This window comes from Solanum stenotomum, chromosome 1 (assembly GCF_019186545.1).
Source record: "Solanum stenotomum isolate F172 chromosome 1, ASM1918654v1, whole genome shotgun sequence".
NCBI classification, from domain to species: Eukaryota; Viridiplantae; Streptophyta; class Magnoliopsida; order Solanales; family Solanaceae; genus Solanum; species Solanum stenotomum.
In genome coordinates, this window is record NC_064282.1 from 14,363,303 (window position 1) to 14,389,463 (window position 26,161).

The 26,161-nt window shown below is 35.8% G+C and overlaps 5 protein-coding genes across 5 annotated transcripts; 3 read left to right on the forward strand and 2 right to left on the reverse strand.

Moving 5' to 3' along the window:
- Positions 1-260: 260 nt before the first annotated feature.
- On the forward strand, positions 261-4,017 carry LOC125862294 (UV-stimulated scaffold protein A homolog). The gene is made up of 2 exons (XM_049542341.1): positions 261-594; positions 1,979-4,017. Exons 1-2 carry the CDS (start codon positions 394-396, stop codon positions 3,800-3,802), a joined length of 2,025 nt encoding a protein of 674 aa, XP_049398298.1. The 5' UTR covers positions 261-393; the 3' UTR covers positions 3,803-4,017.
- Positions 4,018-6,030: 2,013 nt separating this feature from the next.
- Positions 6,031-9,641, forward strand: LOC125862399 (E3 ubiquitin-protein ligase SINAT5). The gene is made up of 3 exons (XM_049542454.1): positions 6,031-6,563; positions 8,468-8,854; positions 9,040-9,641. Exons 1-3 carry the CDS (start codon positions 6,303-6,305, stop codon positions 9,400-9,402), a joined length of 1,011 nt encoding a protein of 336 aa, XP_049398411.1. The 5' UTR covers positions 6,031-6,302; the 3' UTR covers positions 9,403-9,641.
- A 274-nt stretch (positions 9,642-9,915) lies between these two features.
- LOC125862223 (COP1-interactive protein 1) lies at positions 9,916-16,801 on the forward strand. The gene is made up of 6 exons (XM_049542254.1): positions 9,916-12,564; positions 12,872-13,500; positions 14,083-14,292; positions 14,995-15,213; positions 15,356-15,418; positions 16,136-16,801. The coding sequence occupies exons 1-5, from the start codon at positions 9,999-10,001 to the stop codon at positions 15,395-15,397; spliced, it is 3,666 nt and encodes a 1,221-aa protein (XP_049398211.1). The 5' UTR covers positions 9,916-9,998; the 3' UTR covers positions 15,398-15,418; positions 16,136-16,801.
- Positions 16,802-17,072: 271 nt separating this feature from the next.
- LOC125862432 (uncharacterized) lies at positions 17,073-18,110 on the reverse strand. The gene has a single exon (XM_049542500.1). The coding sequence runs from the start codon at positions 17,819-17,821 to the stop codon at positions 17,225-17,227; it is 597 nt and encodes a 198-aa protein (XP_049398457.1). The 5' UTR covers positions 17,822-18,110; the 3' UTR covers positions 17,073-17,224.
- Positions 18,111-18,952: 842 nt separating this feature from the next.
- On the reverse strand, positions 18,953-22,260 carry LOC125862320 (phosphatidylinositol 4-kinase gamma 4). Its single transcript, XM_049542373.1, has 2 exons — positions 20,367-22,260; positions 18,953-19,596 (listed from the first exon to the last, which is right to left on the reverse strand). The coding sequence occupies exons 1-2, from the start codon at positions 21,702-21,704 to the stop codon at positions 19,219-19,221; spliced, it is 1,716 nt and encodes a 571-aa protein (XP_049398330.1). The 5' UTR covers positions 21,705-22,260; the 3' UTR covers positions 18,953-19,218.
- Positions 22,261-26,161: the final 3,901 nt, after the last annotated feature.

Sequence of the window (26,161 nt, forward strand, 5' to 3'; positions counted from 1 at the left end):
CATTAGAGGAAAAGGGTATATGTGAGTCATTTGTATATAAGTAGGGGTATATATGAGTCACTTTCATAACGAGAGGTATATCAGCTCTAAATGACAAAGTTGAGGGGTATATCAGACCCTTTTCGCTAATTTAAATAATAAAACAAATAATTATGATGGTTATAAACTAAATTATGTTTGCACCAAAACTGAGGATTAAATTATACCGTCCGGCTGAGCTTCTTGGTGGTTAAAGTCGGTTAGGGATTAATTAATTACACGCAAAGACGCAACGAAATCCTCTTCTCCAAGGTAAATGTTTTTACTAATAGGAATAGTAGAATGAGATAAACCTAAATTTTGTTGAATTTTTCATTTACGAATACCAAAATTGGACTCAGAGGAGATAACTCCATGAAATCGGCAACGGCGATGGAGGAGGAAAAAGAGAAAATGGTGGTAGCAGGGTTAATTGATAAAGCCACCAACTCCACCAGACCGGAAGTGGAGCCCCGACTTCTCAAATCCATCAAATCGGTGGTCCGTTCCTCTGATTCCGAGCTCAGACTTGCTGCGCAAACCCTAATTTCCCTCATGAAACGTGACCACTCTCAGGTTCGTTGACCCATAATCCTTCTAAAAACCTAATTTAATCTTTTAACACAGATTATTTAGTATTGGTGATTGGTTTTCTTTCTTAACTAGAAAGGATGTTGTAATTTTGTTGATTTTGGGCTTTCCAAAGTTTGTATCTTTGATGCTATGGTAAGTAAGAATCTGCACCTTTTTCTTGTTATGGTAATTAAGCTAGCAGCTTACACCGAGTCTTTTTTTGGTTTGGTATTCAGTTTGGTCAGACACCTATATGTTAGCGATAAATGCAGGATTTTAAGAGAAAAGTGTTTGGTGTAAGATGCAGAGAATGTCTTGTTTTAGAGAAACTTTTATTTGATTTGAAGGGCAATTTAGTTACCAGTTTTGAAGGCAACAGGTCTTAATAGAGTAGACTGGATATAGAGAGTTTATATAGCCAAGGCAAACTAGTTTGGATTGAGGTTTAGTTGATTGATTAGGACAAATGCCTAGCTGAATATTTTCAGTTATTGATTCAGCTAAAATTTTATCAGTTCTATTGGTTACCAGAAAAATAAGACATTTTTCACCGCAAATCAATAGAGCAGGAATTTCTCAATTGAAGACCATAGAAATTTTGAATTTCATACCATCTGATGTTTTAACATTCATTGCTGACACATACTCTGTCAATGGTTTCTATGTGCAAGTGAATGCATTGAAGATTTTTCATGTTGGATTTAAAATAAGATATAGAATTATTGCAGAGGGTTTGAGTGATTTTTATGGGAACAAAGTGAGGACATCGTTATAAATCCAGTGGAATGATTATTTTGGTCATTGATAGAAATGTTAGTTTAGTTGTACTTTGACGAGAGAACTCACTTTGATCTTTAGATGAAAACTGGTTCATGATATAGTCCTTCATCATACTTGGTTTTATGGTTTTGGTTGGGAATTGCCAGGACGATGTCCAATTTCCTGGTGTAATCTTTATTTGTTTTTGTACTTGTCATAAATACTTGCAGTTCAAACATTTGGCCACTTAATTATCCAAGGTAAAAGGTTTTCTCTTAGAGGCATATTAAAGTCCGAGATGAGATATAATGAATGATGCTGTAGTACATTGTTGATTTCTTTTGAAGAAAACTTTAGTAGAATTTGAGTGGGAGCACTTACCTAGATGATTTTTCTATTAAGTGGTGTGTATGACATTCAATTATGTAATCAAATCCTCCAAGAGAATATAGTGCATGGTTTCTCTCCAGTTATGGTCTAGGCTATTTTCCTGATTTACAAACTATTTCTTGTGATAGGATTAAAAACCGGTGCTAAGCTACATTCATCCCATCATGTATAGAAATAAATTGACACATTTGTGTGTCGTCTCCTGATAGTAACTTGTTTTATGGGTTTCTCTTGACAGGTACGATATCTCGCTCTTCTCATAATAGATGAACTCTTCATGCGCTCAAAGATTTTTAGAACTATTGTTGTCGAGAACTTGGATCAGTTACTCACATTAAGTGTTGGGTTCAGAAGGAATCTGCCGCTTCCGCCTCCTGCCTCTGTTGCTTCTGTATTACGCCCCAAAGCAATTGAGTTCTTAGAGAAGTGGAATTCTTCATTTGGTATTCATTATAGGCAGCTCAGGCTGGGGTATGACTATTTGAAGAACACCCTCCGCTTTCAATTTCCAAACTTGCAAGCAAATGCAGCTAGGATTCGGCAGGAAAGGAGGGAAAGAGAGATGAGGACAAAGGAGATCCTGCTGAAGAAGTTTGAAACCTTGAAGGAGAACCTTGCTTCTATAAAAGATGAAATTCAGTCAACAGTTGATGAAATTGGTGAGTGTTTGAACATTTTAAGCACAAAGGACGAAGAAGATATATTGTTGCCTTCTTTAGATGATGAAGATATTGTGGAGTTCCGTAACTCTGAACTCCGACAAATCCGTCTTGATTCCTTGAAGGAGGGGGAAAAGATTAAAGTTGACAGTGAGAACGAAGTTGTATTTGATGCATTGAGGGAACTATTCAAGGTCCTAGTAACAAACCATATGGCCACAGTGCAAGAATGGATCTCTGTTCTCATAAGAGTGGAAACAACAGACACTAGGTTCAGGGACTCCACATTAAAGGATCTCATTGATATTCGTAATCATCTCAAATCAGTGAAGAAAAAATGTGAAGAATCTGGTTGTACTCTGCCTAAAACTAGAAGTGTCGAGGATGAAGACATATGGGAAGAGGGTAATGTGGAACCAGAAAATGGAAAATTGTTTAAAATGCCTGACCAAGGTGAGGATTGCTCCTTGAATCTGAATTTTAATGGAATGAGAGTTGAAGCTCCTGAATGTAGTAATCTCAGTCTTAAGGGAAAGGAGAAGTTGCAGGAGGCCAATGGTGGCAGTGAAACTGACACCTCTAGAGGCAAGCTTTTAGCTGAAGCTCCCGTTATGAAGTGGGGTTCTTTCCTGGATGATTGGGGATCAAGCCGCAGGGATGTTTTGGCGAACCAAAGAGGATTAGATCTTGACGGCCACTGGGGTAGGGTGGACCATGATGCGGTGATTCCTGCTGAAAAAATTGCAGAATTAAAAGTCCATGCAACTGTTTATAGGGAAGACCCCATTGAAATCCAACCATGTCGAGCCCCTTTGAGAAATGGAGAACTTTGTCAGAGGAGAGATTTGAAAATTTGTCCATTTCATGGACCTATTATTACTCGAGATGACGAAGGCAAACCAATTGATACAGGCTCATCAATAGAAGATCAGGCTGCACAGTTGGTGGATCAGCAAGAGCCCATCAATGCATGCCCTTCAGTAGCGGAGAAAATACATGATTTGGATGATAAACTTGTGGAAAAATTAGCCAAGCAGGCTGTAAAAAATGTCCGACAAAGAGATAGAGAGGAGACAAAGAAGAGAGAGCAGGACAAACAGATTTTGAAGCGGGCAAAGCTTGCCAAAGTTCGAGAACATAATCAAGAAGTTCTACGTGATGCTGCACTGGCATCCACCTCAAGATCCTTACATGCTGGAGAAGAGCAGGATAGATCGTCTTTATCTAAATCTTTGTCCACGAGTAAGAAAGAAACTCTGGCATCTATGTTAAAAAAGAAAGAAACTGCCAAAGATAGATTGGGTCAAAGGCTTCTTAATGCCCGTGCTAGAGATGCAACAGTACGACAGTTAACAGTGGCTGAGGATTCAAATTACCGTGAAGCCTTTCCAAATCAGTGGTAAGTTAATGACTCAAGGCTACTTTTTTCGCTCATAGGTTCTTGACATTGTTCCAGGTGTTGTATTTTGTTTGTAATATAAGGTTGCTCCTGGTGGTTCAAAACATTCTTTTTCTTGTTCTGTCCCACATCTGCTTAGATTTTAGGTTGTCAAGTTGTAAATTTTTACATTATACATTGGAACTTACATTCACGATAAACGAGGAGAAGTTTTGTCAATCACTATGGTTTTACAGCATTGCATGTGTTTTTCTTCTTGACCTTAACTTGTCATATGTAGAAAAGAAAAATCTGCAGTATTTCTGGAGGAAAGAATTTTCAGGTTACCATGTTCTTGGATATACAGCCAGTCAGACTGAACTTCCAAAGCAGTAAAGGATATGGATGATGTGATTCCGTGTCTGATGATACTGTACAACTTCCTAGACAAAACATATTAGTAACTTTTTATAGATTGATTGTTGTTTCCTCTCTCGTGGTCATGGCATTTAGAGAAATCAGTTTTGACACTGACCATTTTGTTCTTTTAACCTAGGTGTTCGGGTTAACTTGCATGCATTGCGACTAATTTTACTGGATACTTGTTGATTCACACCAGCACATGTAGTGTTTAACTGTCCACCAATGATTCTATCCCTGACCATTCTTATGTTCCAAAACCAACTTATATCTCAAGTAATTTTTCTGAACTCATGAATTGATATCACATGTGCCAGCACATGTTTAAACTAAAGGGTGCATGAACCTCAAATGCAAAAGTCAGGGATTGATGTAAGAAAAAAAGAGAGTTGTAATTATTATTATTATTATTAAATAAGATTGCAACAACTATGCAGAGGCAACAACCAACTAAAAATAAGCTGTCAAATGGAAATATGCACAAAAGTTGGTACTTATCTTATCCTGTATGTCACTATGCTTTTTAATTCTTCTCCTAAGGCTAAGAATGAAAGCTAGATTCTCCCTCCATTAATATGACTCATCTATTCCACCCTATATTCTGATTTTTGACATCAGAAAAGCAGAGTAGATATATCAAGAGATTCGAACAACAAATACTCGATGAAATAATTTTAACATAGCAAGTAATTGATCCACCCAAACGTACTCGGACATGACTTTTTTTGTCTAAACAAGGCTTGCCTTAAGACATTGAACTGACATAGGGGCTCCACTCATTTAAATTTTAAGCAGTGGAAGGATCTCGTACATCGTAAAACACACAAAATTCAATTGTGAAACTTCCTAAATTTAAACAAAAACAAAAAGTATATGTTGTATTTGACACTTGTGAGTTATTACATGGTTCCCCTTTTCCAACGCATGATGGGTTTATTCTTTTCTTTATTGAGCCAATAAGTGCAGTGAAAAAGTCAAATGCCAAATAGAGTAATACAAAAATGAAAAAGAAAAGAAGCCAAGATGCTACTATTTGCTAGTGGTTCATCCACTTTGAGTAGCGTTTAACCCAAGTCTTGCTTTTATTCCACTAATTACAAAACTTAATTTCAATACTTTGTGGAACCCCATGCTTTTTAATTGGAGTAGAATACTTAGATTTGATTTCTAATTTATTACATATAATAATATATTCAGTAAAATTTCACCAGTAGAGATTATTTGTACTAAATAGATCGCTTGTTCATAAAGCTAATCAAATACACATTATGTTTGGCGAAATTGACTAAATGAAACTTACCAACTCTACTAAGTGCCAGTAAAAGATAGAAGGCATGATTTTTCAATTGGGTTAATTAAATCTTGATATTGACTTACATGTACTTATCATGTTTAATTTAATAACATGAAAGACGTTGAGTTATGTTATCTATCTTAGAGTTGAAAAAAGGAAAAAATTATAACTTCTCAGCTACTAACATCCATATTCGGCAAATTAAAAATATAATCTATCTAAAACCTTGCCTATTTAACCTTACAAATGAAAACAAACGCAAATCTATATAATATAAAACAAAGCTAAATACTGAAAAATTTAAGAGTTTTGATAAACGTAATAATAATATATAATTAATTAAATCGTCTTTATTTTTATCTAGATAAATGATACATTGTATTTGAATATATTAAAACCGAAGGAATGTCATCACAAATTCATCTTAGGGTGAGGGAATAGAACAACAAATGATAAGTTAATATTTTAAGCTTGAATTAGAATAAAGATAGATCATTGATATAATGTAGTTAAACTAATTAAAATTTAATTAATTAATTGATAAAAATAAAAAAATGAAAAAGGGAAAAAGCACCGTCCTTTTTCCACCTTCCCCAAAGACAAATTCCAAACCCTCCTCCCCACCATCCCGCTCCTCTGTTTTCCTCTTTTTGAAAATCAAACAATTGTTTATAGTATAGAGACCCCCACCCCCACCCACTCCCCATGAAAACCCCTCAATAATTCCACAAAATTTACTCAAAAGAGGATTTGTTTTCATCAGTTCTTGATTTTGATTGAATCAAGAATTGAATATATTTTTGTTTCATGAATGGAGTTTGATAGCATTGAATGTGTATCATCTTCTGATGGTATAGAGGAAGATGAGATTCCACAACTTCATCCACATATCATTCGTTCTCAGTTTTCGTCCTCAAAGACGACGACCCACAAGAACAACATCAACAACAACGGAAGCACTATCTTGTGTGATGGAAATAATGGGGGAATTGCAATTCATCCGGCGACTAGCGTTCATGAGCTTCTTGAATGCCCTGTTTGTACCAATTCTATGTACCCTCCAATCCATCAGGTTCTACCCTTTCCCCCCGAAAATGTTCTGAATTGAGTGAGGGGTTTTGGTAAATTTGTTTACTTTTTGATGAATTAAGAAGTTTTGGTAAGTTATGTTTCAGATTTTGCAATTTTGGGTTTTCCCAATTCGTTTGATGGGTTTATTTGAGGCAAGATTGAATTTTCTTTGGTCAATTGATGTTCCAAATGGTGCAATTCTGAATTTTGGGTTTCTCTAATCTGTTTGATGGGTTGGGTTGATTGAGGAAATATTGATTTTTGTTTCTTGGATTTTGATATATATATTCTCTAATTTTCCTAAATATTTTTCTGTAACTAAGGGTAATTTTTCAAGCTATCTATGTAGGAAAATTTATGGAGATAGATTTTCATGAACAGGTGTTTATGGAATGATTGTTTTATCAAGATCTTTTTCCTTAAGAAAACGTCCATTTGTTTTCTGTGACCATATGTTCTCTTCTAATTTTTAAAATATTTTTTCTATTGGGTTGATAGGCTGAGAGTTGGTAAATGTGGTAATTTTTTTGTGGTTAGTGAATGAATTAGATTTGGGGAGTTTCTTTCTAGTCTTAGGACCTTGAGACATTACAATGGGTCTCATGAGTTTGTTTTGCATGGTATTCTTGTCCATTTGGAGTTGTTGAATACCGGGAGAAGTCTACTGAGGTGGTTTAGGAAGAAGGGCATCAACCAATAATCCAGTAATTTGGACTTGTAGTGATGAATCCACAACTTCGGCTCATTGAGTCATCCTGCTGGTTTTTAATCACTTCACTGAGGTGGTTTAGGAAGAAGGACATCAAGCAATAATCCGGAAATTTTGACTTTTTGTAAAGAATCAACAACTTTGGCTTATTGGGTCATCCTGCTAGTTTTTAATCCCCTGTTTCATGTTTAAATATTTCTACGATAGATTGTGTTTTTTATAGATTATTTTTACAAAATCTTGTCTATTTGTATCTTCCTGGATTGTGCTATAAAGGTTCAACTTCAGTGGCTAATGGGAGCAATTGCATACTCAAATTGTATACATATTAAAGAAGTAGGTCATAAGAAGACTTCTTTATGTCCTCAGAATAGGAAATTAGGGAACACTAATTATGTATTCTGTTAAAAGGTAGCTGGGAAAGAAAATTAAGATGTTGCATTGAGGAGTGTTTGCGCTTTAATAAAATGTGATGTGTGTTGCCTTGTTTCCTTTCTTAGTTAAGGCATCATTGAGGCCTTTTACCTCTCCAATTGCTGGTTGAGCAGCTAGTATTTTATCTTTCATATGGGTTGTGTTCAGTTAAATCAAGTTTTAAAAGTAACTACGTTCCAACAGCTTCCTGGATTTAATGGAAGTGCATGCACTGAAAAGTCTCAATTTTTTAATAGGGTTGTAAATTCTCAGCTCTCTGATTGTAGTAGGGTAAATCCTCTTGTCAGCACCTAAGTATAGCCCATGGAATCAGAGTGGGGAGTAAAAGCCAATGATTTAGAATCAAGACCTCCATCCATATTTTAAAAAGCATATGTGTTTAATAAGCTATGACATTTTTAGTATTTTAATTTATCGTGACCTAGAGGTATCCTCAGAGGCATTTAATTTTTGCCTATAGTCATCTGGCTGAAATCCATATTTGGTAGTTGGAATATGTTTTTGCACTTTGAGTACTTATTTGTCCAGGGAGGGCAAGCCTAGCTTCTTCATGTTGGGAGTCTTTTAGCATGCCGAAAGATTGCTTTGGATACTGGTAGAAAATCACAAAACACAGATACTAAATCGAGTGTTACAACTAGTTAAGCCGAAGTGAATTTAGTTAATGATTACTGGGAGCTCTAAAGAATTTTATCAATATCCTTCAAGGATCACCTTTGTCAGTATACTTACCTTATCATATTCATGTGTTATTGCTGCAGTGTCATAATGGGCACACTATCTGTTCAACATGTAAAGCCAGAGTGCACAACCGATGTCCCACTTGTAGACAGGAGCTTGGTGATATCAGATGTTTAGCATTGGAAAAGGTGGCTGAATCACTTGAGCTACCTTGCAAATTTGGCTCTCTTGGATGTCCTGAGATATTTCCTTATTACAGTAAGCTGAAACATGAGGCAGCCTGTAATTTTAGACCATACAACTGCCCCTATGCTGGGTCAGAGTGTGCAGCTGTTGGTGATATTCCTTATTTGGTTACTCATTTGAGAGATGATCACAAGGTAGACATGCACTCTGGATGCACTTTTAACCATCGCTATGTCAAATCTAATCCCCGAGAAGTGGAAAATGCTACATGGATGTTAACAGTAAGTTGAATAGCTTATATTTATTTTCAAGTTAAAGTACGCTCTGTCCTAATAGTTTTTCAATTTAAATTTACCCAAAAGAGGATTCTGACTAAAAAATTCATGTATTTTGCTAATGGTTTTCCTTCTGGAACTGTTCCAAAGCTAGTTATACTAAGACTGACCCTTTCCGTCACGTTTTCCAGGTTTTCAATTGTTTTGGTCAGTACTTCTGTCTCCATTTTGAAGCATTTCAGCTTGGAATGGCTCCTGTTTACATGGCGTTCCTTCGGTTTATGGGAGATGAGACAGATGCACAAAATTACACCTACAGCCTGGAAGTAGGGGGAAACGGAAGGAAGCTTATCTGGGAGGGTACACCCCGAAGCATAAGAGACAGTCATAGGAAAGTTAGGGATAGCCATGATGGTCTCGTCATACAACGTAACATGGCCCTTTTTTTCTCGGGAGGGGACAGAAAGGAGCTCAAGCTACGGGTGACTGGAAGAATATGGAAGGAACAACAGAATCCAGACGAAGGAGCATGCATACCAAACCTCTGTAGTTAATGCTGCTTGCATTTTAAATCTATTGGGTTTTGTTATTCTTGCCTGTCCTATGTGCTGCTGAATTTTTGGCTTAATGTCACTGTTTCTTTTCTAATGTCATAAGTAAATTCAGATTTCCCATAAAATGTATGAAAAAAGCTTAAGTTGTTGTTATCCATAAATTAATAAGTTTTCTTGTCAACTTCATTTACCTTAATGATCTGTCTCTGTGTGTGTATATATATATATTTTAGTTTTTACTAACTATCTAGTATTCGTAGTCACAGGCAACTGGACAAAATTAAAGTTTTTGGGTTAATTGTAAAAGAACTCTACTTTTTATCTCAGTTGAGTGATTACTGATGGATAAATATCACATTCATCTTTTTATTCATAACGAAAACAAAAAATAAATAAAGAGCAGAGTTGGGTGGAAAAAAAGACTCAATATTTAGGACTCATTTTTTTTTTTATAATATAAAAATCAAATATTATCTACATTTAAAACTTTTAGTTAAAAAAATAAATAACAAAAAAAATAGCTTGTGAAAACTCGATGAGGCTTTTATCAGGGTTTAAGGTTCTCGTTTGTAATACTCCTTTGTTCGAGTAATACTATGAGCTTGCTGACAATATCAAGCACTTCTTCAATTCTCTACCCTCTTCAAATTTCTTCACCCAAATTCAGCATCTCAAAATGGAGAAAAAGAACCCCTTTAGCACGCAATTTCAAGATTTGCAGTCCCATCTCGCCATTCTCCAACCCTTCAAGATTCCAAATTTCAGCTCAAGTCGGCCGAAGAACCAAACGTCAGAACTATTTGAGGAAAAAGCTCACTCAGAAGCAACAGGTAATTGAAAACCCCATTACTCACAACCCAAGTTCTGAAAGTTTTCAATTTGAGTCTCAACATGGTGATGAAAAAAGTAAGAATCTTGTTTCTGATACTGGGGTGGTTTGTAATACTGAAGAATCAGTGAAAGAATTGAAAACAAAGGTTTTGGGGGAGTCTGTTTTGTGGAATAAATTGGAGAGTTGGGTTGAGCAGTATAAGAAAGATACAGAGTTTTGGGGTATTGGTACTGGTCCTATCTTTACTGTTTTTCAAGATTCTGAGGGTAAAGTGGAAAGGGTAGTTGTAAGTGAGGATGAAATTTTGAAAAGAAGCAGAATTGATCCAACATTGTATCGGAACGCTACGATTGAGGAACATGAGGATGTAAAAGCAAAAATTTCACTTGCGGAGGTTTTAGCAAGGGAAATGGAAAGTGGCAAAAATTTGCTTCCTAAGAATAGTTCAGTGGCTAAATTTTTAGTTTCTGGAGAGATGTCCAATACTGTAGTTTCTGGAGAGATGCACAATACTGTCAATAGGCTCAGTACGTTTCCTCTAAATCCAAATCTATCTAAAAAGTTGCCTAGAATTGGATTGGTGGTGTTTTGTGGTTTCTTTTTAATTTGGACGGTGAAGAAAATGTTTACCGCTGGAAATGATGGGGAAGAAGAGTACTCAAGTTTGGAGAAGGAAATGCTGAGGAGGAAAATGAAAGCTAGAAAGGAGAAGGAGAAGACCGTCAAAGGTGAGGTGGAAGTTATCCAGGGTACCATAGAGCCAGATAACATGTCTCTCGAAAGGCCTTGGCTCGATAAGCAAGAAATTATGAGCAGCATAAAGAAAGCAAGGGAAGTTGATGGTAAATTAGCACTGGCAGAGCAGTTTCAGAATCAGCAGTTTGAGAATGCTGAATTCTATGAAGAGATTGAGGAAATCCGAAAGATGGCGAGGCATGCACGAGAACAGGAAAAAGGAAATTCTCTTCAACCTGATAATGGAGGAGAATCAGGAGATTATCCAGCCTCAACCGAACTCTCCAATGAAAAGGTAGTTGCTGAACAGAGTTTGTTTGAGGATATTAATGAGCAACATGATCTCAGTGGATTTGTTGGGCCAACAACTTCCTCTGACAATACTGGAGTCCATACCAGTTCATCTTCACTGGTGAATCATGAAGTGCAGACCTCAAACAGCAATTTAGAACCTCCAGATGATATCATAAGTTCTATGGCAGATTCACGTGAATCAAAGCATGACGTAATCTCCACTTATGGAACTGAAAAACCAGTTATAATGTCTGGACAATCAAGCAAGCCAAGTGAAATCTCTGTGACATCCAAATCAAAAATCATTCTGTCAGTTAAGGAAGCTAGGGAATACCTCTCGAAGAAAAATGAGAAACTGAAAACAAAGCAAGAAAGGACCCCTGAATGTGATCCAGAGGTTGAAAATGTATCAATACCACTAATGGAAGAAGAGAGCATTGATGATGTGAACCAGCTGTCTGATAAAGCAGGAAAAGAATTTGACCGGTTGCCTTTATGTGGAACATCTGATTTTGCTTATGAAGATTCTAGTTTCAAACAAGAAGAATTTCTTCCAACAAGCAACAGTGCTGTAGCTGCACTGAACAAAAGGAAGAGCTATCAAAGTCTGAGTTCAGATGATGATGAAAAGAGAAGATATGAAGAGCTTAAACCACTTGATTTGCCATCACCTGAACAAGAAGCAACAGTTGGTGATTTGAGCTCACAACTTGATGAAATCAAAATCTTTCAGTGGTCGATTCCAATTGAAACCTCGGATTTGACATCGTCTTCAAATCATTGTCAAGAGAACAATAAAGCATTTCCAGCCAATGACATTCCTGAACATGTTGATAAAGTAGCCCCACCTACTGTAATACCTGAAGCTCACTCCCATCAAGAAAATAATGGCAGAACTGCAGAACTGGAACCATCCCCAAATAATGGAAGCTGGTTGGAAAAGAACTTCCATGAATTTGAACCAGTCATTAAAAAGATTCAGATGGGATTTAGGGATAATTACCATGTGGCAAAGGAGAAATCTGATGAGGAGCTGAATCTGAAAACTCAGATGTTTCATCTTGAGACTAATGAGAATGCCACCGAGCTTGAGTGGATGAAAGATGAAAGACTTAATGAAATTGTTTTTAAAGTTAGAGAAAATGAGCTTGCTGGTAGAGAGCCATTTTATCAGATGGATGATGAAGATAAACTTGCCTTCTTCAGTGGCCTTGAGAAGAAAGTTGATCAAGAGAATAAACAACTACAGAATTTGCACGAGTGGCTCCACTCAAACATTGAAAACCTTGATTATGGAGCAGGTATATTTCTTAATGTTCAAACTCCCTCATGGAAATAGGATAAATAAATCCTAATGTCATTGTACCTGGTGAACATTTTGAAAGATACAGCCCGACAATTAAATTTTATTGTTCATCATATTTGTCCCATTCTTATTTCTGGGTCGCCTTCAGGACCAAAATCTTGATTTTTTGTGGATTAATTTCATATTCCTTCTTGTTTGAGGGTTGCGGTAGGGTTACGGGTGAGTGTGTGGTCAGAGGAAAAAACAAAAAATTATTTTGAAATTTAAGGCTATGCTAAGAAAACTACTTTCTTTTGCTGTAGATGGCATCAGTTTATATGATCCACCCGAGAAAATTATACCTCGCTGGAAAGGTCCTCCACTGGAAGGAAGTTCAGAGTTTCTCAATTACTTTGTAGAACAGCGAAAGGTAGTTGCAGAAAGCATAAAAAGTTCAAATCTCATAAAGAAAGAAAGACAAGACTTGCCACAAGTATTGCAAGAATCCCCATCGAGCAGTAAAATTGATTCAACTTCAGCTATATCTATTCAAGATGCAAAGACAAAAACTCCCAGGACCATCATTGAAAGTAGTGATGGTTCCATCAAGGCTGGCAAGAAATCTGGTAAAGAGTACTGGCAGCATACAAAGAAATGGTCCCAAGGGTTCTTGGAATCCTACAATGCAGAGACAGACCCGGAAATAAAATCTGTAATGAAGGATGTAGGAAAGGACTTGGACAAGTGGATTACAGAAAGAGAAATAAAGGAAGCTGCTGATCTGATGGACAACTTACCTGAGAAGGGAAAAAAATTAATCAAAGAGAAACTTGATAAGGTGAAAAGAGAAATGGAACTGTTTGGACCCCAGGCAGTAGTGAGCAAATATCGTGAATATGCAGATGAGAAGGAAGAGGACTACCTATGGTGGCTTGATATACCCCGTGTATTGGTAATTATTACCTTTTTCTTTTGTCATATTTCCTACTTAAAAAGGAATTTGATCAATTGAGGGGAACACAATTAAGATGAGCATGGCCTCATATGTGAGGCTTCTGTACTGCCGGGCATGTAATTGTATGATTAAAATGAATATGATATCCTTCCTTTTACTAAAGACAAGACTATTTCCTAGTTCCTTTATCAATAGTGACACTCCTGCCAAAATATACCAATACTAATGCTGTAAGATAGAACCTGTGCAATCTAGAGGTAATTGGTGCACATATTGTCCAAAGGTTATTGGTGCAATTTATTTTCTTGAGCCAAGGGTCTATCGAAAACAGCCTCTCTACCACCCATGGTAGGGGTAAGGTCTGCTTACACTCTACCCTCCCCAGACCCACTTGTGGGACTACACCGGGTCTATTGTTGTTTTTGTCCAAAGACTTGTGTTGGGGAACTTTTGGAGCTATTTTCTGGAGGCTTTTTTTCGCTTCCCAATGTTAAGGCCCTCTAAAGTCTAGTCTTATTTTGTATTGCCCAGTTACATCATGATTTCTCAAACAATATCTGTTTCTGTTCTTGTTTGTAGTGTATTGAATTGTACACTGAGGAAGAAGGAGAGATGAAGGCAGGATTCTATTCACTAGAGATGGCCGCTGATCTGGAGTTGGATCCGAAGCAGTATCACGTAATTGCTTTTGAGGATGCTGATGACTGTAAAAACCTTTGCTATATAATACAGGCTCATATGGAAATGCTCGGGAATGGGAATGCCTTTGTTGTGGCACGGCCTCCTAAGGTAAATTTATTTATTTGTGTGTGTAATGGCATTTCTTTGATTAACTGGTCCTATTCTTGTTATTTACATAACGACAGTGCTTCCAAATCTAAAACAGTTGATAACATCGTTGGTGGAGAAATTCCCAATGCATAAGAAGGAGGGTTTGGGGGATGAGTGGTGGGGGTGCTTATTTCTCTGGGTAATATTTTTTCTGTGAGATCCTAAAACTGTCGGAATGCATATTGATTAGCATGTGTATCACATTTTTGGAACATTTATGGATCTGTGTTTTTTCTTAAAACGATATCTCCTCCAAATTTGGGATGTTATTTAGTTGGACAAAAGAAGGCAGGACTTCCTACTCTCCTGATAAATTTCCTAGAAATCTCTAAATTGTATAAATGTGCTGTCAAGCTCCCCAAATTTTATAAATTGCTAAATCTTCCTGCTGTTCCGAGCTAGGTATGCCATTAAAATGCTACTGTTTATTGTTTAAATCCTTAATATGCTAAATCAGATAGATTCCATTTCCTCTCTATTTCTTTGTTCTTTTACTTCTCACTTTATGTGAAAACTGAAATAGCTGGCTTATTGTGTCTGTTCTCTGCTTTATTTTTGCTTCTCTTAGTCTGTTACGTTAAAGATCATAATACTGCTATCGACTAATTTTCATTGCTGTGGAACTATTTTTTTGTTATTTTATTATTGCCTATTGTGCAGGATGCTTATCGGGATGCCAAAACAAATGGTTTTAATGTGACAGTTATCAAGAAAGGGCAGTTACAGCTCAATGTGGACCAGTCATTGGAAGAGGTGGAGGAAGCTATCACGGATATTGGGAGTAAGATATACCATGACAAAATCATGCGTGAACGATCTTTGGATGTAACTACAGTAATGAAAGGTGTATTTGGTACCGGAAAACCTACCAAAAAGAGGTACACTGCAATCATACACCTGTTGCCAAATTTTAAAGCAGGCACATCTTTTCTAGTGAACTGTATAAAGCCAGATATTTATATGATGCCTAGTTTCTCCCACTATAAGAACTCTTCTTTTGATTATAACCTTCATGTTTTTCAGGAGGTCACGGAAGAAGCTAAAAAAGCCCACTTCTAAATAGCTGTCTTGTTGGTGTTTACAGGTACTACACTTTATAGGTAGTTTTAGTTCTAGTTTATTGTGAACTGATGACGCTTTTAGAACAGTTCATAAAGTACCTGCCAAACAGTCCAGTTTGAATTTTAATCATCCTCTGCTTATACTTGGCTACTTGCTAGTTATCAAGGAGCAAAAATCTTATCAACCTTCAGCATAGACATAGTAAAAACACATAAGCAGAAAGATTTGAACATGGCTTGCCCATCTTTTTTGAGATCCACTCAAGTTAGGATTACAGTAGAAACTGAGAAGATCAGAAAGGCCTTTGTTTGATATGCATTGAATTTCTATTTGAATTTATCGGGAAGAAAATTTTGGTTAGAGTTCCTTGACTCAAGTTCTGTACCTCTCAATTTTCTTAACCCTTCACTTTCCTATGTCCTTTCTTGGAAAAACAAATCTTTCTTTTCCTTATAGTAATAGTTGCAGTTGTATCCCTCTAATTTTGAAATCACAGTGATATTTCACAACTGTAAGCTTAATTCAGATAAGCTAGAGATGAATTGTAAGTTGGTTTACCAGTAGATACTTTATTTGATAGAGTAAAACTCATGAAAACAATGAAAAGTTGTATGTAAGTAAAAATTATATTACCATGTTGGTGTCTTCTTGTACGTCCCACGTGATATTTTCTAATTTTTTGAAAGCTTTAAGAATCATTGATTGAAAAACTGATGCGATGATCTGTTATTGCTGAAAGAGGAACTTGATGGCAGACTCGCAGAGGCAGCCCCTGTTAATTGATTCTTCATAACTGAGGAAGTGTTACGTACTTTGAGAAATTGAAAGGAGAGCTCTATATCGGTCTTGGTTTTGTCCTTTTAATTGGACAATTTACTATGTTCCCTGAGGTTGAGCTGGTGCTTAGCCAAATGAGAGATTGTGAGGGCACATTTTCAGCTGCTGGATTACTCCTCAACCTTTTACAGGCTGGCTCTTATGGAAACTGTTGCCTAGTTTCTATTAGGCAACAACAATTTGTCACGGACTTAAGACTCATTCTAACACCATGTACTGCATGTGGTGGAGCGTCACAATTAGCTCAGATGGTATTTTTCTTTGAATTGTGATGGACATTGAAAATCTGAGCCTGAAGCAACGAGTTGAGTCATGTACATTATCATTTGCTTCTTTATCCATTAAAGATGAGTTCCATGATACATATTGAGTTGCTTTAATTATCCTAGAATGAGAAATTAGACTCCAGCTGTGGAAGACTGCATGGAAATTTTTGTATTCATGATAGTTTAGTCTCTGTGCATCTCTAGACATCTCCCTTATGTGGATAGTTCATGTAATTATATCAAACGTTAAAAGCGACTTCTGTCAAAATTATTAAGAGTACAAAGTTGATTATTCTATATGCTGCCTTTTGATAATTTTTGGAGCTAGTATCCTTGTTTCTTAGTATTCTCTGTTTCTCAGAAACATGGATCATTCATTTAGAGAAACGTCCTAAAAAAAACAGCGGCACTAAGCTCCCGCCATGCGGAGTTTGGGTATGGGTCAGACTACAAGGTCTATTGTACACAACCTTAACCGTATCACTGATTTCCAAGAATCATTCAATGATTGCAACTTGAGCACAATAATGATAAACTGACAAATCTGGAAATGGGCAAAAGGTCTTCTGACCATTTTAATGCTCACAAAAGAAAACATCTTGCAATTGGACAAATTCAATAATGTTCATATACACATAATAAGCCAAAGCACAAAAACAATCTTCATCAATTTCTGCACTTTCCATTCACCTATTCTACATACTGCAAATTGCCTTTCTTCATCATCAGCAACGGACGCCTAAAACAGAGCCACTACTGACTTGAATCATCACTCCACATTTCACTCCACTGTCCACCCTATGTGTGAACACTTTCAATACCCTAACTCTCCCCACCAACTTCATCCTCGTTTCCACCTCCATTGTGGGTCCCGCTCCAACCCCATTCACCGTCGTCGGAATCACCCCGCCGGAGACATCAGCTTTCAGCTTGGCCGGAAGTGGGTAAGACTGAACATCAAATTTCGCCGACATATGCTGGGTCCTACCACCGTCGATCTTCCCGGCGGGGATAAAAACAAGACCCACTGGCTCCCCTGAGTAACTTAGCTGAAGCGAACTGTCGTAGTGAGTAAACTCATCGCGATTTGGGTTTGTGACAGAGACGTACTGGAAGAAGGTGAAGTTAACAGTGCCATTGGTGACGGAGAAAGTAGGGAATCGAACTGCCTCAACGGCGATTTTGGGAGTTTTGGGCTTGAAGAGGAAGAAATAAGCGATAACAATGCCTGCAATAAGAAAGATCAAGAACACAGTGGCACAAATACATGAAGCAAAATTTGTTCGCCCTCTACTGGGTTTAGATCTGTAAGGATCATTCATGGCTAAAGATTCAATCTTTTTCACTCCTATTATGAAACCCAGTTGGGAAAATATAGTGCCAAGAATGTTGAATAAGAAAGGGAGAGGATGTCTCTCAATATAGTGCTGGATTTAGCCTATCATTAGCAATAAAGAAAAAGGAGTAAGACATCAGTGGCTGCTGCTTGGTTAAATTGTCTGGATCTACTACAGTGATTTGTTCTGCCAAAATTAAGAAAAGTGCTACTTACCCCTTTTGCTTTTCTTTCTTGTTAAGGAATAAGCAAAGATTCATGTATACAAAGAAAAAAAAAAGCCTAGATTTACTCCTAAACTATAGATTTGTGTTTAATTTCCTTTTGTTAGTAATTGATAACAATAATGGCTAAGTTACAATTTCGTATCATATTTATCCTTTTGTTTTCCAAAGAAGCAAACAAAATCCTCGTAAGCACTTATTTTTGTCTAGTAGGCTGAAATAAATGGCAACACTTAGATGTTTGATGTCATAGTTGCATCACATCTGATGTTTAATGGGTGATAATTTTCGAAAAGAACAAATTGAAGTCAATTGATTGGATATTAAGTATCTTTTCAATCAAAGATGTTTTGCTTTCTCATTTGTGTTTTCTTGGGGGTGTAAGAGGTTTAACAATTACTTAAAGAGTTTTGAGTGAGAAATAAGGTTTGCATAATTAGGTTTGAAGTGAACTAGGCATCAAGTTAAGGTCTACTAAAAATAAGATTGATGTTCCACTTCATACCAAAACCCATCGTTTCAATAAGTTGATAGATACGTGATATGTATTATTTGCACAGAAACTTTTACTACTTAACAACAGTTAACTAATACGGATTTATACCCCTGGATTAACTAGCAAACATTCACCTATAATATTTTGAACCTCCAGCTCAGAAAAGAACAGTTTACCTAGTTTTTGTACAATAAAAGATATCAGTTGAGATATATGCACATTTCATTCTTGGGATTGTTCCTTCTTTGATTAATTTACCACCCAAAAGGCTTAAACTGGCGCATAACATATCTTCTGAGTCTCAGTTTCCCCCCTAACTTGGTTTTAACTTGAACCAAACAAAAAATGCAGCAAGTTTGATGTCAATAACCTTGACTCCTGCAAACATTTTTAGGAGAAACAATATCATAAATAATTATTCGAGGAAAAGGATATTGTTCCTTCAAGTTAATCCAGCATAAAAAGATGAGCAACAAACTTTACAGTATTATGAGAATCGACACTTGAGATAAAGAACTTGGTCACAACCTAGCTAGGGTCATTTCCAGTTAACTGCGAAAATGAGTTGAAAAACAGGATATTATCTTGAAGTTGATGCATGCAGACATAAGGTGTCAGCATTCTCTCCTATGTACACCTATATACCAATTCCTCAGTGCATTATCAATACGCAATCTCATCAAGGCGGCGATCCATAACACGCGAGACAGTCTCAAGGAATGCATCTTCACTTGAGTCGGGGAGCACGAAGTCCAGTGCTTCTTGAACAATCTCCTCAATCACAGATTCTTTGTTCAAGGTTTCCCGGCACATGATGCTCCCTATGGTAAATGGCGTGAGGCCCCTCTCTACACCTTTTTTCAAAAGCATAGTAGAGATGCGGAGTGTGCGGGCACTTTCCAAAGGCATGTCCCACCCATAAAACTTCATCAAGGCAATGTCTTCTTCCGCATCAAGAGATTTTATGTACTCAATGGTTTCAGAGCTAAATGGCCGACGAGCTTGTGGCCAATACAGCCAATCAAAAGTGACATCTTCAAACTGCAATATCATAAAAAATAAAGCAACTCAAAAACCAAAGGATACCATAATTTTACCAAAGTCCTCACGTATCTTCCTTCTATTGTCAATCTTGAATTAAAGAGAGAGACCGAGAGAGGATATAAATAACTTAAAACAATCTTTAAAAATTCTACAAATTTTACATGCGTTCACTCTTTGCAGTATCAAGGCAGAGAGCAATGAGAAATTTTGTTAATTGCACTTTGAAACTTCTTCTGAAAGAGCACACTATACTACTTCAAATGTGTTTATTACGTCTAGTGCAGTGCATGTAATATCAGGTCTCCCAAAATGCAGGGTAAGAAAGAGGTGGTGGTCAGACCCAGTATTTCACAGCTATCCATTGGCGAATACTGACACTTGACATGAAAATATTTCCTTTTAATCCTTTGATTTGTATTTTATCATCTAAAGGGCTTCTATCTAAGTACCTAAGAAATGCTGGGTAAACAATTCTATCGAGATTACATTGAATCTGAACTGACATTATTACCCTACACCACAAATTTGAGTCTTGACCATAATGAATGAAACTTAACATGCCTCTGAATTTCCATCACAGCGAGTACTTAAAATCATAAAAGACACTTGCTGGAAGGTTATGTCAGATCACAAATCAAAATTGTAAACGATGACTAACATCATGTTGTAACTACTTTAGCCAATATAAGTGAAGACATATCAGGAAATGCAGCAACCGACAATTCATATCATACACCAAAAGAAAAGGAAAAATAATGAAGACTTACGCTCTCAGGCAAGCAGTAACCATGATCAATTGGAATGAGGACAATCTGCCCATCCTCACCTTTGCTCATTAATATATTCCCAGCATGCCTATCTGCATTTGCCATCCTCATATCAAGCACTGCAATCTTATGGACTTCCCCAACAGGAAAAGCACTAGGTCCCATATCCTCACAACTTCCGTTGTTGTCCATGAACTTTTGCAAGGAACCAACCTTAGGAGTGATACCGTCTGGGTGATTGAATCCGCTATGTAAACACTTCACAATGACAGTTGGTGGAACACCAGCAAAGCCCAGTGCCTCACCAGAAAATGAACGCCTACCATTTTTTGGATGATCCAAAAGGTAGGCAGCACACTCCCTTAGAGCACCTTCTCCAACTCTCGTTCCTTTCTTCAAGCCCTCGCCATCAACTGACAAAGGCAGCCCTCGCGGGTTATTCACAGCCATAGGCTCCTCGTCAATTGGTTTAAACACCGAAACCTTCTTACTCCCTGTTGCATCAAGAATAAAGTATGCTCCTCCTGTGCCTTCGGTTGATCTAATAGGATAATGCCCTCTATCTAACCCTTCAAGTGTAGAACCAATCAAATCACTAATCACCAAAGGCACTTCAATCTTCGGGTTAACAATAATAGGTTCCAAAATACTAGCCCTATCAGGTGGCTCCCTAGGGACCAAAAGCTTATTGTCTACTTCATTCCCACTCCTGTTCTCTGTTACCTTGTCATTCAGTTGTGGTGCCACAATAGACAACTCAAAATTCTTTTCCACTGGTCTAGCTCTAATTTTTGCAGATTTTCTCACAAACAAATGAATCACAGCATCATTGTTCTTGCAGATATCATGTATAAGCCTCTGATCCTCAAGTCTCTCACCATTGCAAAGCACTTCTTGTTCATCACTATCTACTAAAGCACCCTTCTTTTTAGCAATTTGACGCTTTACGTATCCAACATCCCTGCTCCTATCCACATTAAAGGTGAACTCTTCACCAGAAGCAGTTTTCACATTGATAACCTGAAGATCTGATAACTTAAGGACCAAATGAAGAATATTTCCATCACCAACTCCATAATCCTTAATAAGGGAATTGCTTCGAGCCAATTCCCGTCCCCCACATACCAATTTTTGATTTTTCACAACAAACCCTTTACAGGTCTGAATCTGAAGCTTCACAGAGTCAATTGAATCGTATTCCAGAACCCTCATTGGTACCATTGACCCTGACATAGCCACGTAAATCAAAATAGATTCTTGGCTATGTAAAAAATGTGAAGGAATCACCATAGACTCCCTGCAAATAGGACTAATTGCAATCACTCCAGCTGAAGACATCTTTCACTAATCCAAAAAATCTCAAACCCTAATTTCCAAAAATCAAATCAAGCTGAAGCCCCTAAACAAAAAATAATAAAAGATAATTTACCGAGAATTTCACAAACCCATTTCTATATACAATCTGTGTTCCTCCTCACAGATCGAAACTGTACAGATCAAAAAAAGAAGAAGAAGAAACCAAATTAAAACTTCCCAAAGCCCTAGAGATTCATAATTGGCCCATATATGAATTTTTACTTGAAATGGGCCATCGATAAGCAAAAGCTAGAAGCTTTGGGAAACGGGAAATTAGGGTTTCAGAAATTGGATTTGGGGCAAAAAAAGAAATTAACTTAAATAGAGAAAATTCAAAAGCAGTGAGAACAACGAGTGGATCGTAAACGGAGTAAACAAGAACCGAAGACGAAATGGATGATCGGAAGGTTTGTATATAGATAAGATGAAAACAGATCAACGATGAGGTTTTGAACGGTTCCGGCTTCCGGCGAAATTTCCGGCAATTGAACGGTAAGAAAGTTAGGTGAAGAAATTTGGTAGTGTGAAGAAGATATGCGTTGTAGACGTGGGAATTATTATAGTAGAGCGTTGAATGAGGACTTTGACGTGGATTATTAACGGCGTATACTCGTTTTTGGTTTGCGAAAGAAGTTATGACAAGACGCCGTTAAGTTGGAACAAGTCACATCATTGATGACACAAATTACGAGAAAATGGTAACGTTGTAAAGTACTGTGTAGTGATGGTAGGTTCCACGAAATTGGCCCATACAAGACTTTTCAACTATGCCACTTTGACAATCTCATTGGTTTTGATTAATTAGTATAAATAGTTTACCATAATTAGATTATTTATAATGCAATTTAACTAAAAAAAAATTTATAGATAAATATTAATTAAAACATGATAATATGGTAATAATGATTTTGGGAGCTAACATCGAATGAGATGTGTCATGCTCTGAAATTAAGTCTTGAGATTGATTCACACCTTAAAAGCTAGCTCAAAGAGAAGAGAATTATTCAAACATTATAAAAAGTCTACACATCTCATTAATTATCAATGTGAGACTTTTGTCAATCTTTAACATGGGTCAATGTAGATGACCACCCTCCAAATTAATTGAATAGATTAAAAAAAATTGAATTGTTTTCTTTTTTATATGTGAAAAAAATGTTTAAGATTGTAGTAGGACATTTCAAATTGGGAAGTCTAACAAAACCAATCCAATTTAATAATTAAATATTTCCAATTGAAAATTGTGACTTGCAACTAATACATCCACAAACTTCTTTGCTAGATTTATAAGATATTTGTGTATATATATTTATTTTATATTATAATTAAAATAAGCAACGGTCATTGACGATAATGAATGTTCTTTCTGAATTAGAAGCATTCGTTAAGGAGTTAAAATTTTGTTTTTGAGCCTCCAATTATTTCCATATAACTGATTAACATGTAAATTGTACCTATAACTTACTGCCCTCGCCAAGGTCATATATCGTCATTAAATTTTTTTTATTTTGTATCTCACTTAATTAATACTAGTCGTGTGAGGTTTCTTTTATGAAACAAATTAGTGGATTCAAAGTATGTGGGACTCAAAAGTGTCATCATCACGAGGAGCGCAACAATTTTAGTTGTATTAGTACATGTTTTCACCAAATACAGTAGACTTGTAGGCTCACCCATCTCACCAAAACAAGATGAACACTAAATGGACTTTACTACAAGTTGGAAGGGATGGGTGAAGATGGAGGAAAAAATGGAAGTTTGGTAGTAACAGAATGAATGGATTATAAGGTGCATTCTAGACACAAATTCATAATTAACATTTATTGTCAAACAAAACAAGAGAGTTCAAAGGAGCATATTCCATATTGATGCTATATATTTCTTGACTGTTCAACTCTTGTGTGATGTTGCTGTTTGAACTTTCATAAAGTCATAGGAAGAATTTTGTAGCATAATTTTTCTAACGTATCTTGTTGGTAAGAGATACGTCCAATTTTGTTTTTTGAACTACCTAATACCCCATTATTCTCACTTTAATTAAAGCCACCATAGAAATGGCAGCTGACCAAAAAGTTATTACACCTTTATGACTCATTATACATATACTTTAATTTCAATCCATGGAAAACACAAAAAAAGAGATTTAAGTTGAAGACATTGGTAGTGGTACTATGTAGTTAGTTTTATTTGAATTAACAAGTCATTTACCAAGGTTTTATTTTGTATTTATGATAGTGGTATATGTTGTTCAGTCTGTATTCCTAAAATACTTAGAATAATAGCTTTGAAGAACTTGATAAGAAACAAAAAAGTTTAAAATGTATTTTCAAGACTAGAAAATTAAAATCAATAAAGAAAATAGAATAAGAAATTAATTGGGTGTAATTACACTGTCTGTCCTATTTGGTGGGACAGATAATTACTTGGTCAGCAGGTAATTGGTATAATTGGTAAGGGTAATTACACTCTCCAATTCACAGGGAGAAGCTGTGAATTGCTAGTAATTACCAGCTGATTACTTTTTAATTTCTTCTTTTTATTTTTTTGTTTTAATTTTTTTATTCTATTATTTTAAGTTCTTTTTTTAAATTTTTATTATTCTAAAAGTTTATTTTTTATTATTATATTTTATTTTCTTCTCATTCTCAACCTTACTTCACGTGATTCTATGCAATTTTTTCGTATTATCTATTTCTTTATGTCATGCTTATTTTCTCATTAGCATAATTTTATTAGTATTCTAAGTAAGTTTATAGACTTACGTTTTATTTTAAATAGTAATAAATCACCTTTATGTATGCTATGTTGAAATTTGCGATAAGAGTATTATGTTAAAGTTTTTGTTTTGAATTTACAACTTATGTTATATTTTCAGTTTCATTTGTTTTCTTAATATTGAATGCACATTGCAAGTCATTTTTTAATTAGATTATCTTTTTGTCAAACATTTTAATAATTTATGGCATTTTATTTATATATTAAATTTTTTTATCAAACATGCATTTCACGATGTTCGCAGAAACTTCATACTTTTAATTTTTATGAACAATTCAATTGAAATTTATTAATTTGAAAAAATATAAATCAATTATTTTTTCATAATATTAGTTAAGAACATATGTTTATTAATTAATATATATCTTAAATATTTAATTTAATATCATTTATAAAGTTTTTTATTTGTCTAGTATAAATTTTAAATAATTAATTTTTATTTTTAAAATTATGATTACAATTGTGCATCCAAAGTCCAAACAGAACATGTGTAATTACACTATGACATCCAAACAAGACATGTGTAATTACAGTGTTATTACACCGAGACAAACAAGCATGTCAGTGTAATTACTAGTCTGTGTAATTATTATGTTGATAATTACTACCCTAGTAATTACACCAATTCCAATTATCAGGTGGCTTTCCAAACAGACCCTTAAAAATAATATACAAAAAAAAAAAAATTCAAAGAAGAAAATTGAGCCCACTATATGTGCAGTGTGTCCTTAAGGAAATTATTCCCACCAAGTACCCGAGGTTAAAGGAATTTTACTCACTGGTGTATCAGTACCTAAAATACTAGATCTAGTAGTAGAAGAAGAAGTCCAGAAATTCGTTGTTGGAAAAATGAGAGAAAATCCCTCTATTTATCAACAATGATAGTGTGAACAAATGCTATTGTGCCTTATCGGAAAGGTCTCAACCCTTCGAAAAGGTCACAACCTTTCATAAAAGTCACAACTCTTCATAAAAAGTCACAACTTTTCATTGAAGTCGTAACTTTTCAAAAAAATCACAACTCTCCATTTTTCTATTCACGCCTTTTGAAAACCCAACAGTATCTAAGTCAGTTTGTGTGCACTTTGATGATTTAATGGAGTATCATTTATGTTCTTCCCGTCTCTTCTTGGGTTATGATTTCTAAAATTCTGTATATTTTTGCTCCTAATTAATAATGAAACTCGAGGAGAACTTTAAGGGCAATATTTTTGGCATGCCTCAAGCCAAATGAGTACTACTTTTCAATATACTTTTTTTTTCTACACCTACCAATACAAGTAACAGATTTACCACATTTTGCGGTTTATCAATCCACAGTTGCTATAAAAGTTACTGCAATTGGCTTTTGTGATAGGGTAAAATGCTTTTATACAATCCGTGTATATTAGTTAAACTCAATATATATACACAATTAAGTTCACTAATAAGCTTATTAATCATATTTGCGATGTTTATAAAAAGTTCAGTTTAAGGTAAATCAACAACATTGATCTAATCTTGAAGTCAATTCAAGAAGTGCCCTAAACATTAGGAATATTGACATGATTTGATATTCAACCCAACAAGAAAAATGATTTCACAAGCCTGTTCTCTTTCCAGCAACTCCAACCAATCAGTACAATGCAAGAGGTAACAATATGCTGGAAATGTCAAGAATGTAC